Source organism: Tiliqua scincoides, chromosome 6 (genome assembly GCF_035046505.1).
Source record: "Tiliqua scincoides isolate rTilSci1 chromosome 6, rTilSci1.hap2, whole genome shotgun sequence".
NCBI lineage: Eukaryota > Metazoa > Chordata > Lepidosauria > Squamata > Scincidae > Tiliqua > Tiliqua scincoides.
In genome coordinates this window covers 82,080,842-82,094,228 of record NC_089826.1, presented here as the reverse complement: position 1 = coordinate 82,094,228, position 13,387 = coordinate 82,080,842, and the positions used below count along the sequence as shown (strand labels likewise).

At 45.9% G+C, this 13,387-nt stretch overlaps 1 protein-coding gene across 1 annotated transcript in view; it reads left to right on the top strand.

The window, feature by feature from the left end:
• Positions 1-13,092, top strand: part of LOC136656092 (histone-lysine N-methyltransferase PRDM9-like) — a 30,426-nt gene extending 17,334 nt beyond the window's left edge. The window contains 3 exon segments of the mRNA XM_066632933.1: positions 6,314-6,400; positions 8,072-8,198; positions 12,338-13,092. Of these exon segments, the coding sequence (XP_066489030.1) occupies positions 6,314-6,400; positions 8,072-8,198; positions 12,338-13,092 (969 nt within the window).
• Positions 13,093-13,387: the final 295 nt, after the last annotated feature.

Sequence of the window (13,387 nt, the reverse complement as noted above, 5' to 3'; positions counted from 1 at the left end):
TATTTACAGGCAGTATTTACAAATAGAAGGCAGTTCCAGAAATCGGCAAGCAGAGGCAGTCCAATTAGTCAGCAAATCAGGTGTCAGTCCAGCAGAGATCCATGCAGCAACTCACTCCTACAACCCACACAGTGGAGTGTGCTTGTTGGACATTTATACTCCTGTCAGCCAATGGGAAGCACCATGACCTCATAACTGAGGAATGTCATTGCATCATCCTGGCCAGGGATTGCATCAGCTTTTCCCATCTCTCCTGCAATGACTGTGCAATGACTGTGCAATGACTCAGCACTCTGCCCTGATTGGCCCTTGCCCCCTTGTCTGACAGGTATGCTTACATTTGCTTACATACAACAGCAGTCTGGTAGGCCTGCCTTATCCAGCCACCTAATTGGCTTACTGTACGGGGCACATACTGTAACACGTCCCAAGTATAGACAGAAGAAGCAAAAATAAGCCATACAGCTGAATTCTGCCATGGGGTTGGGAGAACCAGGGCCATGCACAATGTGTCTCTCATTGTCCCTTCACCCTTGTACTATGACAGCACACTCCAAGGCACGTCTACTCAGAAGGAATCACCACTGTGTAAGCCAGGGGTGGGCAAAACTTTCGACTTTAGGAATCCTGGACCTTTAACAATAGTGTGGGAGAGAGAATTTCAGCAGAGAATGCCCTCTTCTGAAATTCTCTCTTCTATACAATTACTAAAGGTCCAGGATCCCTAAAGTTGAAAGTTTGCCCACCCCTGGTGTAAACCAATGGGTATTACTCCCAGGAGACAATTATAGGATTGCAGCTTTAGTCTTTTGCTGCCTACCCACATGTGTGAGTGCTTGGAGGGGAGGGAGGCCTTAAGCTAGCCAGTGCACCGAGTCCATAAGACTAAAAAACAAATCTGCAAATAAGTACTGTATATACATGTCTGACCACTGCTAATGAAGTCGTGAAAACAGCAAATATTTACCCCATAGCACAGGGATTCTCAAACTGGTGGGTTGTGACCCACCAGTCTGGGAAGCCCTGTCTCTGCCCCTTAAGGAGCAGGGCAGGGGGATGGTGGTGTTAACATGATCCCCAGCAGGGAAACCAGAAGTGGGTCATGATCACTAAAGGACCTGCTCCGCTACGTGCCCCAGGGCAGAGGTCCTCAATGCCACCCCCCCACACACACACACCACACCATTCCCCCTGCTTACCCAGCACCATGGAGCCTCACACAACATTGGAACTGAATGGGAAAGCATTCTGAGGTTTCCCCACAGTCTTAAACAGTACTTTTGGGAAACTGGAAATGCCGCTTAAGATTGATCAGAAGCTTCATGAGGCTTCCCGTGCGGTCAGGAGCACTGGGCAGACACAGTGCTTGGGGCATTTGCCCCCCTGCCCCTCCCCTCCAGGCCCACCACTGGTCATTTGCTATTTTTAGGCATTCTGAGGCATGGGGAGCCCTGCAGAGAGCTTCCTCCCTGCATCCCCACCCCCCAGAGACCAGCGCTGGCTGAGGTGAGTGAAAAAAAGCCCATATGTCCCCGGTGGTGGCGCAATCCTGGGGATTGTGTTGTCACCATCCCCCCACCCCTGCAAACACTTGGAGAAGCTCAAACTATCCACGAGAGTTTGAGAACTGCTGCCACAGTGTGGATTTTATTACATTGCATGAACACTTAAACATTATCCCAAACTCCCTCGTCTCATGGCCTGCATCGCATGGGGCCCCTTGGGGAGATTCTCCCTTCAAACAATCAGCAGTCTATTGCAGAGCCTATGACACATGCCCCTAGATCATGGGTGCATTGGTTACCAGCTCAGGGAATGAGGCGCCCACTGGACTGGGGCATGTCTGTGCCTGGAAGGTATAGGATAGAGTCTCACTGACTGGTGAGTTTAAATTTGGCCGTTGATATATTTGGTTCTAGTCCAGCATTCCCCAAACTGGGTCGGGACCCACCAGTGGGTCACAACCTGATTGTTTGGCGGGTCATGAAACTGACAAGGAAAAAGTATTGAGCCCTATGGAAACGGAAACTGAGGTGCTCCTGCATGTTTACTCACAAGTAGGCAGGCAACTGTTCCTCAGTTCAGTTTGAAGGCCAGGCTAAAAGAAATGCAAAACCACCAGAATGGTCCCAATCCCATGAACACAGGCACAAAAACAGAGGCTTGAGCAACTGATAGAGAAATTTTTTTTTAAGACTTGTGAAGATAGGTGGGTCCCAATAGTCTAGTCTAGTCTGCTCTAGTCTAAAGCATCTCCAAAAGGTGATGACAGCCCAACATTGCATTCAGTTTTCCAGTGACTTCATCACATCGCTATGTTCAGTTTGTGGTCCACTAAGACACCTGTATCCTTTTCATGTGTGCTGTCCTCAAGCCAGGTTCCCGCCCCCCATCCTGTGCTTGAGCATCTTGATTTTTGTATATCTATTTAGTTATTTTTCACATTTTTAAACCACTTTTATACTTCCTCCAAGGAGCTCAGTGTGGTTTACAAAGACCTGTACAAACACAGGTGTCACCTACCACCGGTCCTTGTTACATTTGTGTGTATAGAGAGAAGCTGTTGAGATTTAGAACAGTATGAACGGAAAAGAGGGGATGTTGTGCACCAACCATGTTTGGTGACGGGCTCTTGGGATCACAGGGATACCCGTGACTTTAAGACCCACAGTGGATCTGATGCCGGAATCCAAAGAAGGGAAATTAAAATTTTCCAAGCCCACAGCCCTGTCTCCTCACACACACACACACAAAGCAATGTGTGGTTCAGCAGTGGTGTTTGAAACTTTGCCAAATATGGACATGGGTGTGACAAGGGAAAGTAGCATAAGAACATAAGAACATAAGAACAGCCCCACTGGATCAGGCCATAGGCCCATCTAGTCCAGCTTCCTGTATCTCACAGCGGCCCACCAAATGCCCCAGGGAGCACACCAGATAACAAGAGACCTCATCCTGGTGCTCTCCCCTACATCTGGCATTCTGACTTAACCCATTCCTAAAATCAGGAGGTTGCGCATACACATCATGGCTTGTACCCCATAATGGATTTTTCCTCCAGAAACTCGTCCAATCCCCTTTTAAAGGCGTCTAGGCTAGACGCCAGCACCACATCCTGTGGCAAGGAGTTCCACAGACCGACCACACGCTGAGTAAAGAAATATTTTCTTTTGTCTGTCCTAACCCGCCCAACACTCAATTTTAGTGGATGTCCCCTGGTTCTGGTATTATGTGAGAGTGTAAAGAGCATCTCCCTATCCACTCTGTCCATCCCCTGCATAATTTTGTATGTCTCAATCATGTCCCCCCTCAAGCGTCTCTTTTCTAGGCTGAAGAGGCCCAAACGCCGTAGCCTTTCCTCATAAGGAAGGTGCCCCAGCCCCGTAATCATCTTAGTCGCTCTCTTTTGCACCTTTTCCATTTCCACTATGTCTTTTTTGAGATGCGGAGACTAGAACTGGACACAATACTCCAGGTGTGGCCTTACCATCGATTTGTACAATGGCATTATAATACTAGCCGTTTTGTTCTCAATACCCTTCCTAATGATCCCAAGCATAGAATTGGCCTTCTTCACTGCCGCCGCACATTGGGTCGACACTTTCATCGACCTGTCCACCACCACCCCAAGATCTCTCTCCTGATCTGTCACAGACAGCTCAGAACCCATCAGCCTATATCTAAAGTTTTGATTTTTTGCCCCAATGTGCATGACTTTACACTTACTGACACTGAAGCGCATCTGCCATTTTGCTGCGCATTCTGCCAGTCTGGAGAGATCCTTCTGGAGCTCCTCACAATCACTTCTGGTCTTTACCACTCGGAAAAGTTTGGTGTCATCTGCAAACTTAGCCACTTCACTGCTCAACCCTGTCCCCAGGTCATTTATGAAGAGGTTGAAAAGCACCGGTCCCAGGACAGATCCTTGGGGCACACCGCTTTTCACCTCTCTCCATTGTGAAAATTGCCCATTGACACCCACTCTCTGCTTCCTGGCCTCCAACCAGTTCTCAATCCACGAGAGGACCTGTCCTCTAATTCCCTGACTGTGGAGTTTTTTCAGTAGCCTTTGGTGAGGGACCGTGTCAAACGCCTTCTGAAAGTCCAGATATATAATGTCCACGGGTTCTCCCGCATCCACATGCCTGTTGACCTTTTCAAAGAATTCTATAAGGTTTGTGAGGCAAGACTTACCCTTACAGAAGCCATGCTGACTCTCCCTCAGCAAGGCCTGTTCGTCTATGTGTTTTGAGATCCTATCTTTGATGAGGCATTCCACCATCTTACCCGGTATGGATGTTAGGCTGACCGGCCTATAGTTTCCCGGGTCCCCCCTCTTTCCCTTTTTAAAAATAGGCGTGACATTTGCTATCCTCCAATCTTCTGGTACCGTGGCCGTTTTGAGGGACAAGTTGCATACCTTAGTCAAGAGATCAGCAACTTCATTCTTCAATTCCTTAATAACCAATGGGTGGATGCCATCAGGGCCCGGTGACTTATTGATCTTTAATTTATCAATGAGGTCTGAAACATCTTCTCTTTTAACCTCTATCTGACTTAACTCCTTGGTTAGGAAGGGCCGTTCGGGCAGCGGTATCTGCCCGAGGTCTTCTGCCGTGAAGACAGATGCAAAGAACTCATTTAATTTCTCTGCCATCTCTAAGTCTCCTTTTATCTCCCCTTTGCCTCCCTCACCATCCAGAGGGCCAACTGCTTCTCTGGCGGGTTTCCTGCTTCTAACATATTTGAAGAAGCTTTTATTATTCCCCTTAATGTTGCTGGCCATGCGTTCCTCATAGTCTCGCTTGGCCTCCCATATCACCTTCTTACATTTCTTTTGCCACAGTTTATGTTCCTTTTTATTCTCCTCATTAGGGCAAGACTTCCATTTACGGAAGGAAGCTTCCTTGCCCTTCACAGCCTCTCTAACTTGGCTGGTTAGCCATGAGGGCACCCTCCTGGATTTAGTGGAACCCTTCTTTCTTTGCGGTATACACCTCTGCTGGGCCTCTATTACTGTTGTTTTAAGCAGCCTTACTGTTGTTTTAAGCAGCCTGACTATCCTGTATCTGCACAGTAACAGGGAAAGTAGCAAACCTGTATCTGCATAGTAACAGGGGCGTAACCACGTTTATGTAACCCCGCCCAGAGTGTATATAAGCCAGCTAATGCCATTGTTCAGGGCCACACCCAGAGTTGCTTTGCAAGGTGTTGGTCCTCAGCACTGCAGTAAATGGTTTTAACCTCCTCCGGTCATCCCACTCGTTCGTTAACTTACGCCGTCAGGTAACAGATCTGTGGAATAAAGTGGACTTTTAGGCACTTCCACTTAAAGTGGAATAAAGTACTTCCACTGAAGTGGAATAAAGGCACTTGGGACTCTAAGAACCGCAGTGACCTCATAAAAGGACGGCTGTTGATCACTGACAGTTCCAATCAGGGACAGTTGGTCAGTGACATTTGATCTGCAGCAGTTGATGGTTAAGGCCCTCCACGGCAGGAGGTTTTATTCAACCAGGTCTTATTAGCCCAAATGGTTTTAGGGGTTGCTTTAGACACAGCCTCTCTCTGTGAATGAGGTGTCCTGGTTCTGCTGGGCCAGACACTCCATCTTGCAATGGACCCTGCTGCAACCCAGGACTCTTGCCCGAAAAGGAGGAGGAGGCCTTGCTGGAGGGCTGGAGAAATGAGGAAAGTGGAAAACCCGAGCCCCAGGGAGAGTGAGGAGGCCTGGGAGCAGGTGTGTGGAGGAGGACCAGCCAGGAGGGTCCCTGGCTGTGGAGAGAGGAAGGAAGGGAGACATGGAGCCCAGGCTGTGCTAGGGAAGCCCAGGTAAGGAAGGGCCTGCAGGACTCTCTTTCTGCTCCTGGGAAGCGAGGCCTGCGGTGGTGCTGGCAGCCACAGGTGCCTGGTTAAGAACATGGTGCAGCCCTCTTGGGGGACTCTGTTCCTAGCTCCCCCCCCCCCGTGATGCTGGCCTCCCCCCACCCTACACTAACTTTCCCTTATATGCTCATCTGTTTCAGTGAGGCAGATATCAGGGAGATGGCTGGAATCCCCCAGTGCCAGTACAAAGAGGCCAAGCTCCCCTCCCAACATTCCTCCAGCCATGGCTGCTTCTGCGTTCAAGGACAGCTCGCTTTAAGTCATCAGGACCAAGGCCACTGACAAGTTCCCCCTGCATGAATCTGCCCACTCTCCTCCGCAGCCTTTACCGCTGACAGTGCGAAGGAACTCAAGCATGTGCATGAAGCAGGTAGACCAGGTTTTAAAAAAAAAACAAAAACTCATACAGTTTTCCTTTCTCTTCCAGACAGAGAATCAAAGCAGTGAATCAAAGACTCAGAGATTCAAATCAAGGCCAGGGGGGCCAGAAATGGCTGCTGCTCATCCAGGCCAGGTGAGGGGGATTTCTAGGACACATCCTGGGCTGCTTCTCTTGTAACATTCCCGGCCGCAGCCTTGTCACCTCAATCTGGACTCACTGCAGTGGTTTCCTTCCTATTCACCCCTCCACTTTCTCCTTTCCCTGTCCCCCAACCTCTTCCCTTCCTTCTCCAGCGTTCGTGGGAAAGTGGGGAAAGTGATGGGGACTATCTGATGTGAAAGCAGCTACAGAATGCACAAGGTTCTCAGTCCTGAGTATGCTTTCCTGGGAATATGTCCCACTGGAGGCAGTGGGGGCTTCCTTCAGGGCTTGCGTACATAGAATTTGGATGATTGACATGGGTGAGCAGTGCAAAAAAACAAACCTCAAGTCCCTTAAACGTAGGCTACTAAGAATGAACTTTTCAAAAGAAGAGTTTATTGAAGAAATAGAGATAACCAGTAAAAGGCATGTTTACTGTCAGGTACTTTGCTTAGAAGATCATTTACTGCTTTAAACAGTTAGATATTATTATTAACAGTATTTAGAATAGATATAGAAGGGATATAGATATAGAAGGGATAACAGATATAGAAGGGATACTTGCAAATAGCTGTGTTTGGAGTTAGTTGGAGAAAGTGACCAGAATCTTTTTGGTGGGGGAGAGAGGGAGAGAGGGAGAGAAGGCGCTGTTATGAGGATCAAAAAAAGGAAAGAGAGGGAGATATTTACCAATCCTGGTCTGCTGGTTAAGTTTTTGGGTAACAAGTCCTCTTAAGCTACAAGGGCAGGATTGCAAGTTTCCAGGATCCAGAGGACAAAAATAAATCAGGAAATGTGCCCCTTATCAAGACCCAAAATGGAGGCTTCTTACTGGCAAAGAAACCTCAAAAAGCATAGTATGGGCATTGTACCAAAGAGGAAGATGGCCCCTACAAAATGGAGGTTTCTACTGGAAGAGAACCCTCAAGGCATCTTTGCTAGGGAAAAACAGGCCCTCAAATGGAGGTTTCTGTTTAGAAAGAAACCCAAGAACATCTTGCTGGAGAGAGACAGCTGATCCAGTTCAGCCTGCTAGAACAGGGGAGGATATACAAATTTGTATAAAGAAAGCAAAGCATTCCTGGGTAAAACAAAGGAGTTTGGAGCTTCTCTTTAGCTATGCAAGCCAGGTTCCCTGCCCTTCATTGAGTTTAGTGTGTCTTTCCAGAAGGACACAAATAGGCTTGATGGCTCAACCATCAGAGAGGTTCCTGCTGGACAACAGGCATGGCCAGATGGCTGCCTCAGGCTCACAGTTGGGTTTTTTATTTTTATTTTTATTTCATTTTACTTTTGGTGGGAGAGACTTCATCCCAGAGACTGAAAAAACTCCTGACTCCTGGACGATTTGGACACAGTTAATTCTGCAGGCAGGACTTGCTCTTGCAGCAATTTTGATCAGGATGGAGCACCCCAAAATTTGCAGGACCCAGGGGAAGAGGGCAGAAGGAGACCTGCAGATGTCCTTGAACTAGCTTTATCTCCTGAGAGTCTCAGTGTGACCTCAACTGTACTGGGCAACGGTCCTTGCTTGACCCCAGGTTGAAAAAATCCAGAATGGAGTTAAACCATGATGGAGTTAGTTTGAATGCTATGCATATTGGGAAGAACACTAGGCCTAGGCTGACTTGCTAGTCGGAAATGTCTCCTTGTTTCTTTCAGAGCTCCATCTCATTTGCAGAGATCGCTCTGTATTTTAGCCTTGAAGAGTGGGCTTTGCTTGATCTGCACCAGAGGCACCTGTATGAGTCCATCATGCTGGACAACTATGAAAATGTGGTCTTTGTAGGTAAGGAGGATCCTTTGGCCCTTGCGTGACAGGTTAGCCCCAGATTAGACAGATGACCAGATAGATCCTCCAGCAAATGTTGCCAAGGGGTAGCAGGGTTGATAGTTTGCTTCTGCCATACCTGGTGGCCCCACATTCTCCCCTTCTGGCCAGCCAAGATCTGAGTCTCTTAATAAGAAGAGTAGCTCCAACCTGGGGACATGGTGCCATAAATTAGCCAGAAGACTTTTGCCATCTCGTCCTTTGTTGCCCTTTGGAGGACAAATGGAATTCTGATGGAATGGTCATTGGGCTCCACATGGAAGCTTCCTTATGGTTGGTCCGTCCAGCTTGTCAGCTATTTACACTGACAAGGAGTGGCTGTCCAGGCAGAACCATCTCTAAAAGGCTACCGGCCATGGGCAACTCAACCAGTATGCTCCCCCCACCTAGCCCCCGCTGGTTAGGTATTGATTGATTTAAAAAGATTTCAGTACCTCTTTTCCTACGCTCACAGCAGTGTACAACAATGGAGAAAAACATTTCTTGTTCTGATTTCCTGTAACCAGCACAAGAGAGGGGCCCAAAGTGGCTTAGCCAGAGGCTAAGGGAAAGAGTTTCAGCGAAGTTGAAGGGAGCTAACTTTCAGCGAAGTTGCAGTGAACTTTGGGGGTTCCCGAAGAGACTGCGAAATAGATATGTTTTCATGTGCCTAAACAACTAAGGCACGCTTCGGTGCCAGGAAGACGGTACGAAGAGCTGAGAGCTTGAACGGGGGGTCCTTAGAAACAGGCAATTTCAAGGATTTCTCTCTGTTTTGCTCTGTGCTGAAGCATATCTATCCCGGGCGACATCTTTGAGAAGCTCGGAGAGCTGAAAACCCGTCCCCCCACGGCCTAGATACAACAACATTGCAAAAAGCTATTAAGAGTGAGTGAACTTGGCTCGTTAAAAAGTTTTACTGAGAACTGTAAGTAAGAAGTCTGGAGGAGGAGGAGATAATTCAAGATTATTCACGCTGGCCATTAGCCACCCGGGGGGGAATAGGTGAATTGGTATTTCCCCTGCTGGAGTAAGTACAAGATTATTATTTTTTTTAATGGTATGTACTGAAGAGAAATAAATAAGTAATCTTCAACAAAGGAAATAAAGTCTACCTTCATTTTCCCAGCAAAAAGCCTTTATTTAAGCCTGGACACTGCTGGTTTCGGTTTCAGTTTCTCAGCAAGAGGCTTGAATTTTTCTTTTTTCTTTTGGTCATTTAAAGGCATACTAACCTAATTTGACTGTGGATTTGATTGACTTTTTTTGGATATAAAAATTTGGAAAGTAGCCCTGGATACAAAATTAGAAAGTAGCCCTGCAGGAAGTGGCTCGAGTTGGTGTTGATAAAAATGGCTTTTGAAAATCTAAAAGATGATCATGAAAGCCAGGCCTTGTTGGTGGACTTTTGGATGGATTTTAGAAGAGAAATGGAGCAACAAGTCAGAGAACTCTCTGAACAAATTGGGCAAATAAGCTCCTCCCTTGTAAACTCGCGGGAACAGATTATAAACAATAGAGAAGAAAAAAGAATGGATCAGATGTCAGGTGAAGTTAAAGAAGTGGAGTATTTTGAAATGGGACACGAGATGGAAGAAGCAATTGTTATAATAACTGGGAATCTTAAGGAAGAAAAAAGACGAAATGTTCAGAGAGCAAGCTGTCTCTAGAAGAGGAAGAATTTATGGATTGAATTCAAGAATAACAGAATGAAAAAGAAGAAAGAAAAACAGAGGGGGGGACTTAAGAAGAAAAAGAAGAAGTGGAAGAACCAGTAGGAGGACTAAGAGGGAACACCAATAAGATAGAGTACAAAGTAAACAATAAGAAGAAGGGCGAAATGGTTGAATAATAAATAGAATTTTTTTTTAAACATATTAAATTAAAATAGATGTAAATGAAAATTTGAAATATAAATATTGTGGAAATTAAGTGGTATTAAGATAAATATTTTATTAATTAGATTAAACTAAAGTGGATGAAAAGGGAATTTGGAATATAAGTATTGTGAAAATTAAAGTGGTAAATATATGAAATAAATTAGATGGAACTGCAATTTTGGAATATAAGTATTGTGTAAAATATAGTGGTATTAAGACAAATAAAAGGGTTATTTTATAAAAAAAAAAGAAGGTAAATAAAATAAATTATAGATGTCAATTTATTTTGGAGAAAATATTAAACCTGTATTTTGGGTTAATAAATATGTGGTGGATAAGCGAAGTATAATATTATTGTAGTTGGAGATATTTGTTTTTAGATGTGATATTAGAAATTAAGAATCAGATAAGAGATTGTATTTTAGAGGTTAGTTTAGTGGTAAGAAGAGTCTATAAGTAAAAATTTGAAGCCTTTTTTGATTGGATAGTTATGGAAAATGATGTATAACGTGTTATAAGAGATACTGAAGGAGGTAATACCATGGTAATCGGAGACTTCTTTTTTAGATGTCATATTAGAAATTAAGAATCATAAGAAAGATTTTATTTTAGAGACTAGTTTAGTGGTAAAAAGAGTGTATAAGTAAAAGTTTGAAGTGTTTGTTTTATGATGGGATAGATAAGGTTAGAGGAAAAATATGGAATGTTAAAGTATTAACCAGTTGGGTTAAAGAATATGATAATTTTTGTATTGATGATTAATTTCGTTTGGATTAATGTTTGTTGTAATCGATGGCCACCACCCTCGTGTGTAACCTATGTAGTCCTAGCCCTAAGTCTATCCAATTTTCCTTACCTGTATCTGTAATAAATAAATAAAGCATTATATATATAAAAAAAAAAAAACTGGGAAAGGCCATGCTGCACAGCCTGCCTCCAAGCAGGCCGCTCAGAGGCCAGGGTTTCCCACCTGTTGAGGTCCACTCCTAAGGCCTTCAGATCCCTCTTGCAGATGTCCTTGTATCGCAGCTGTGGTCTACCTGTAGGGCGCTTTCCTTGCACAAGTTCTCCATAGAGGAGATCCTTTGGGACCCGGCCATCATCCATTTTCACGACATGACCGAGCCAACGCAGGCGTCTCTGTTTCAGCAGTGCAAACATGCTAGGGATTCCAGCTCGTTCCAGGACTGTGTTGTTTGGAACTTTGTCCTGCCGGGTGATGCTGAGGATGCGTCAGAGGCAGCAGGTGTGGAAAGCGTTCAGTTTCCTCTCCTGTTGTGAGCAAAGAGTCCATGACTCACTGCAGTACAGAAGTGTACTCAGGACGCAAGCTCTGTAGACCTGGATCTTGAATACAATTACTAATCCCTAATTTAGGCAAAAAACCTCCACACCGTTTAAAAAAAAAAAAAGTGAAACTTTTCATGGAAAGTCCCACTGGACAAAATAACAGACATTTTAGCATATATAAGATGGTGATGTGGCATTAAAGCTGCTGCAAGGTCGGAGAGAATCCAGAGGGAGACCCCCCTTGTGACTTTTCCAAAGAAACGACATCCGCCGGGGCTAACAAACATCCCAATCATATCTGGGCTGCTCGTCCCACAGTACAGACCCTTATGGGTCTACTCCAATCTGTATCAGCTATTTAAGTAGCCTGTGTAAGACTTTCAAGCATGGGAGTGGGAGATGGGGGCTGCCATCCCAGCCCCCCTTTGGGGCCTGAACCATTTCCTGGCTACCCTCTCCCACCCAGGAATGTCCTCTCCCCATATCGCCCCTGCCCTCCCCCTGCCCCAGAATGCCTTCCTGCCATCTGGCGGCCTACTTACTGCTGTGGGCTCCTGGCAGCCGTACAAGCTGCATAGAGACCCAGTACCAACTGGTGCTGGTCCCCCACTGTCACCTTCCCCTAGCCGAACATTGCGGAGTGCTTTATGGATTTTGCGACGGCAGTGCATGCAAGACCGGCACTGCCAGGCATCGGATTGGGCCCAAAGTTACCTCCATTCCGTAACCAGGGCAGCTTCAACAGACCAAGCAACCACAATTGTGCTACTTTGTCACAACAGCTGATTGAAATCAGTCACTGTGCTGGACTGTGATCCAAAGCATCCTTTCCTGGGAGTCGGTGCTACTGAATCCCCTGGAGATTAGTACTGAGGAAGCCTGCTTAGGAGTGTGCTTTACAGGTCTCATTTCTCTGTTGCTGATCAGGACTCTCTCTCTCAATTCCAGGAGACAATGGAGAAGACAGCAAGATTCTGAGGGAGACACATGGGGTGTCAACGGAAGCAGCCATGCCTGGGGTAGAGCAAGTAAAATGTCCTCAGTGTACAGGAACCTACAGCAGTCAATCAGAACTTGGAAAACATCATAGAACCCATATGGGGGAGAAACCGTATACGTGCAGGGAATGTGGAAAGAGCTTCCGTCGGAGATCTTACCTGTTGGTGCATCAAAGAACCCACACAGGGGACAAACCATATATGTGCAGGGAATGTGGAAAGAAATTCTGTCAGAGATCAAACCTGTCGGTGCATCAAAGAACCCACACGGGGGAGAAACCATATATGTGCAGGGAATGTGGAAAGAGCTTCTGTTGGAGATCTCACCTGATGGTTCATCAAAGAACCCACACGTGGGAGAAACTATATACATGCAGGGACTGTGGAAAGACCTTCAGTCAAAATGGAAGCCTTATGGTGCATCAAAGAACCCACACAGGGGACAAACCATATATGTGAAGAGAATGTGGAAAGAGCTTCCGTCAGAGATCTCACCTGATGGTTCATCAAAGAACCCACACAGGAGACAAACCATATATGTGCAGGGAATGTGGAAAGAGCTTCCGTTGGAGATCTCACCTGATGGTTCATCAAAGAACCCATACAGGGGACAAACCATATATGTGCAGGGAATGTGGAAAGAAATTCTGTCAGAGATCAAACCTGTCGGTGCATCAAAGAACACACACGGGGGAGAAACCATAGCAGTGCAGAGACTGGAAAAAGTTTCAGTGTGAGCACAAACTTGATTATACATCAAAGAACCCACACAGGGGACAAACCATATACGTGCACAGAGTGTGGAAAGAGATTCTGTCAGAGATCAGACCTGTCAGTGCATCAAAGAACACGCATGGGGGAGAAACCATAGCAGTGCAGAAACTAGAAAAAGTTTCAGTCTGAGCACAAACTTGATTATGCAGCAAAGAACCCATACAGAGGGTAAACCATATTTGTGCAGGGAATGTGGAAAGAGCTTCCATCAGAGATCTCACCTGAT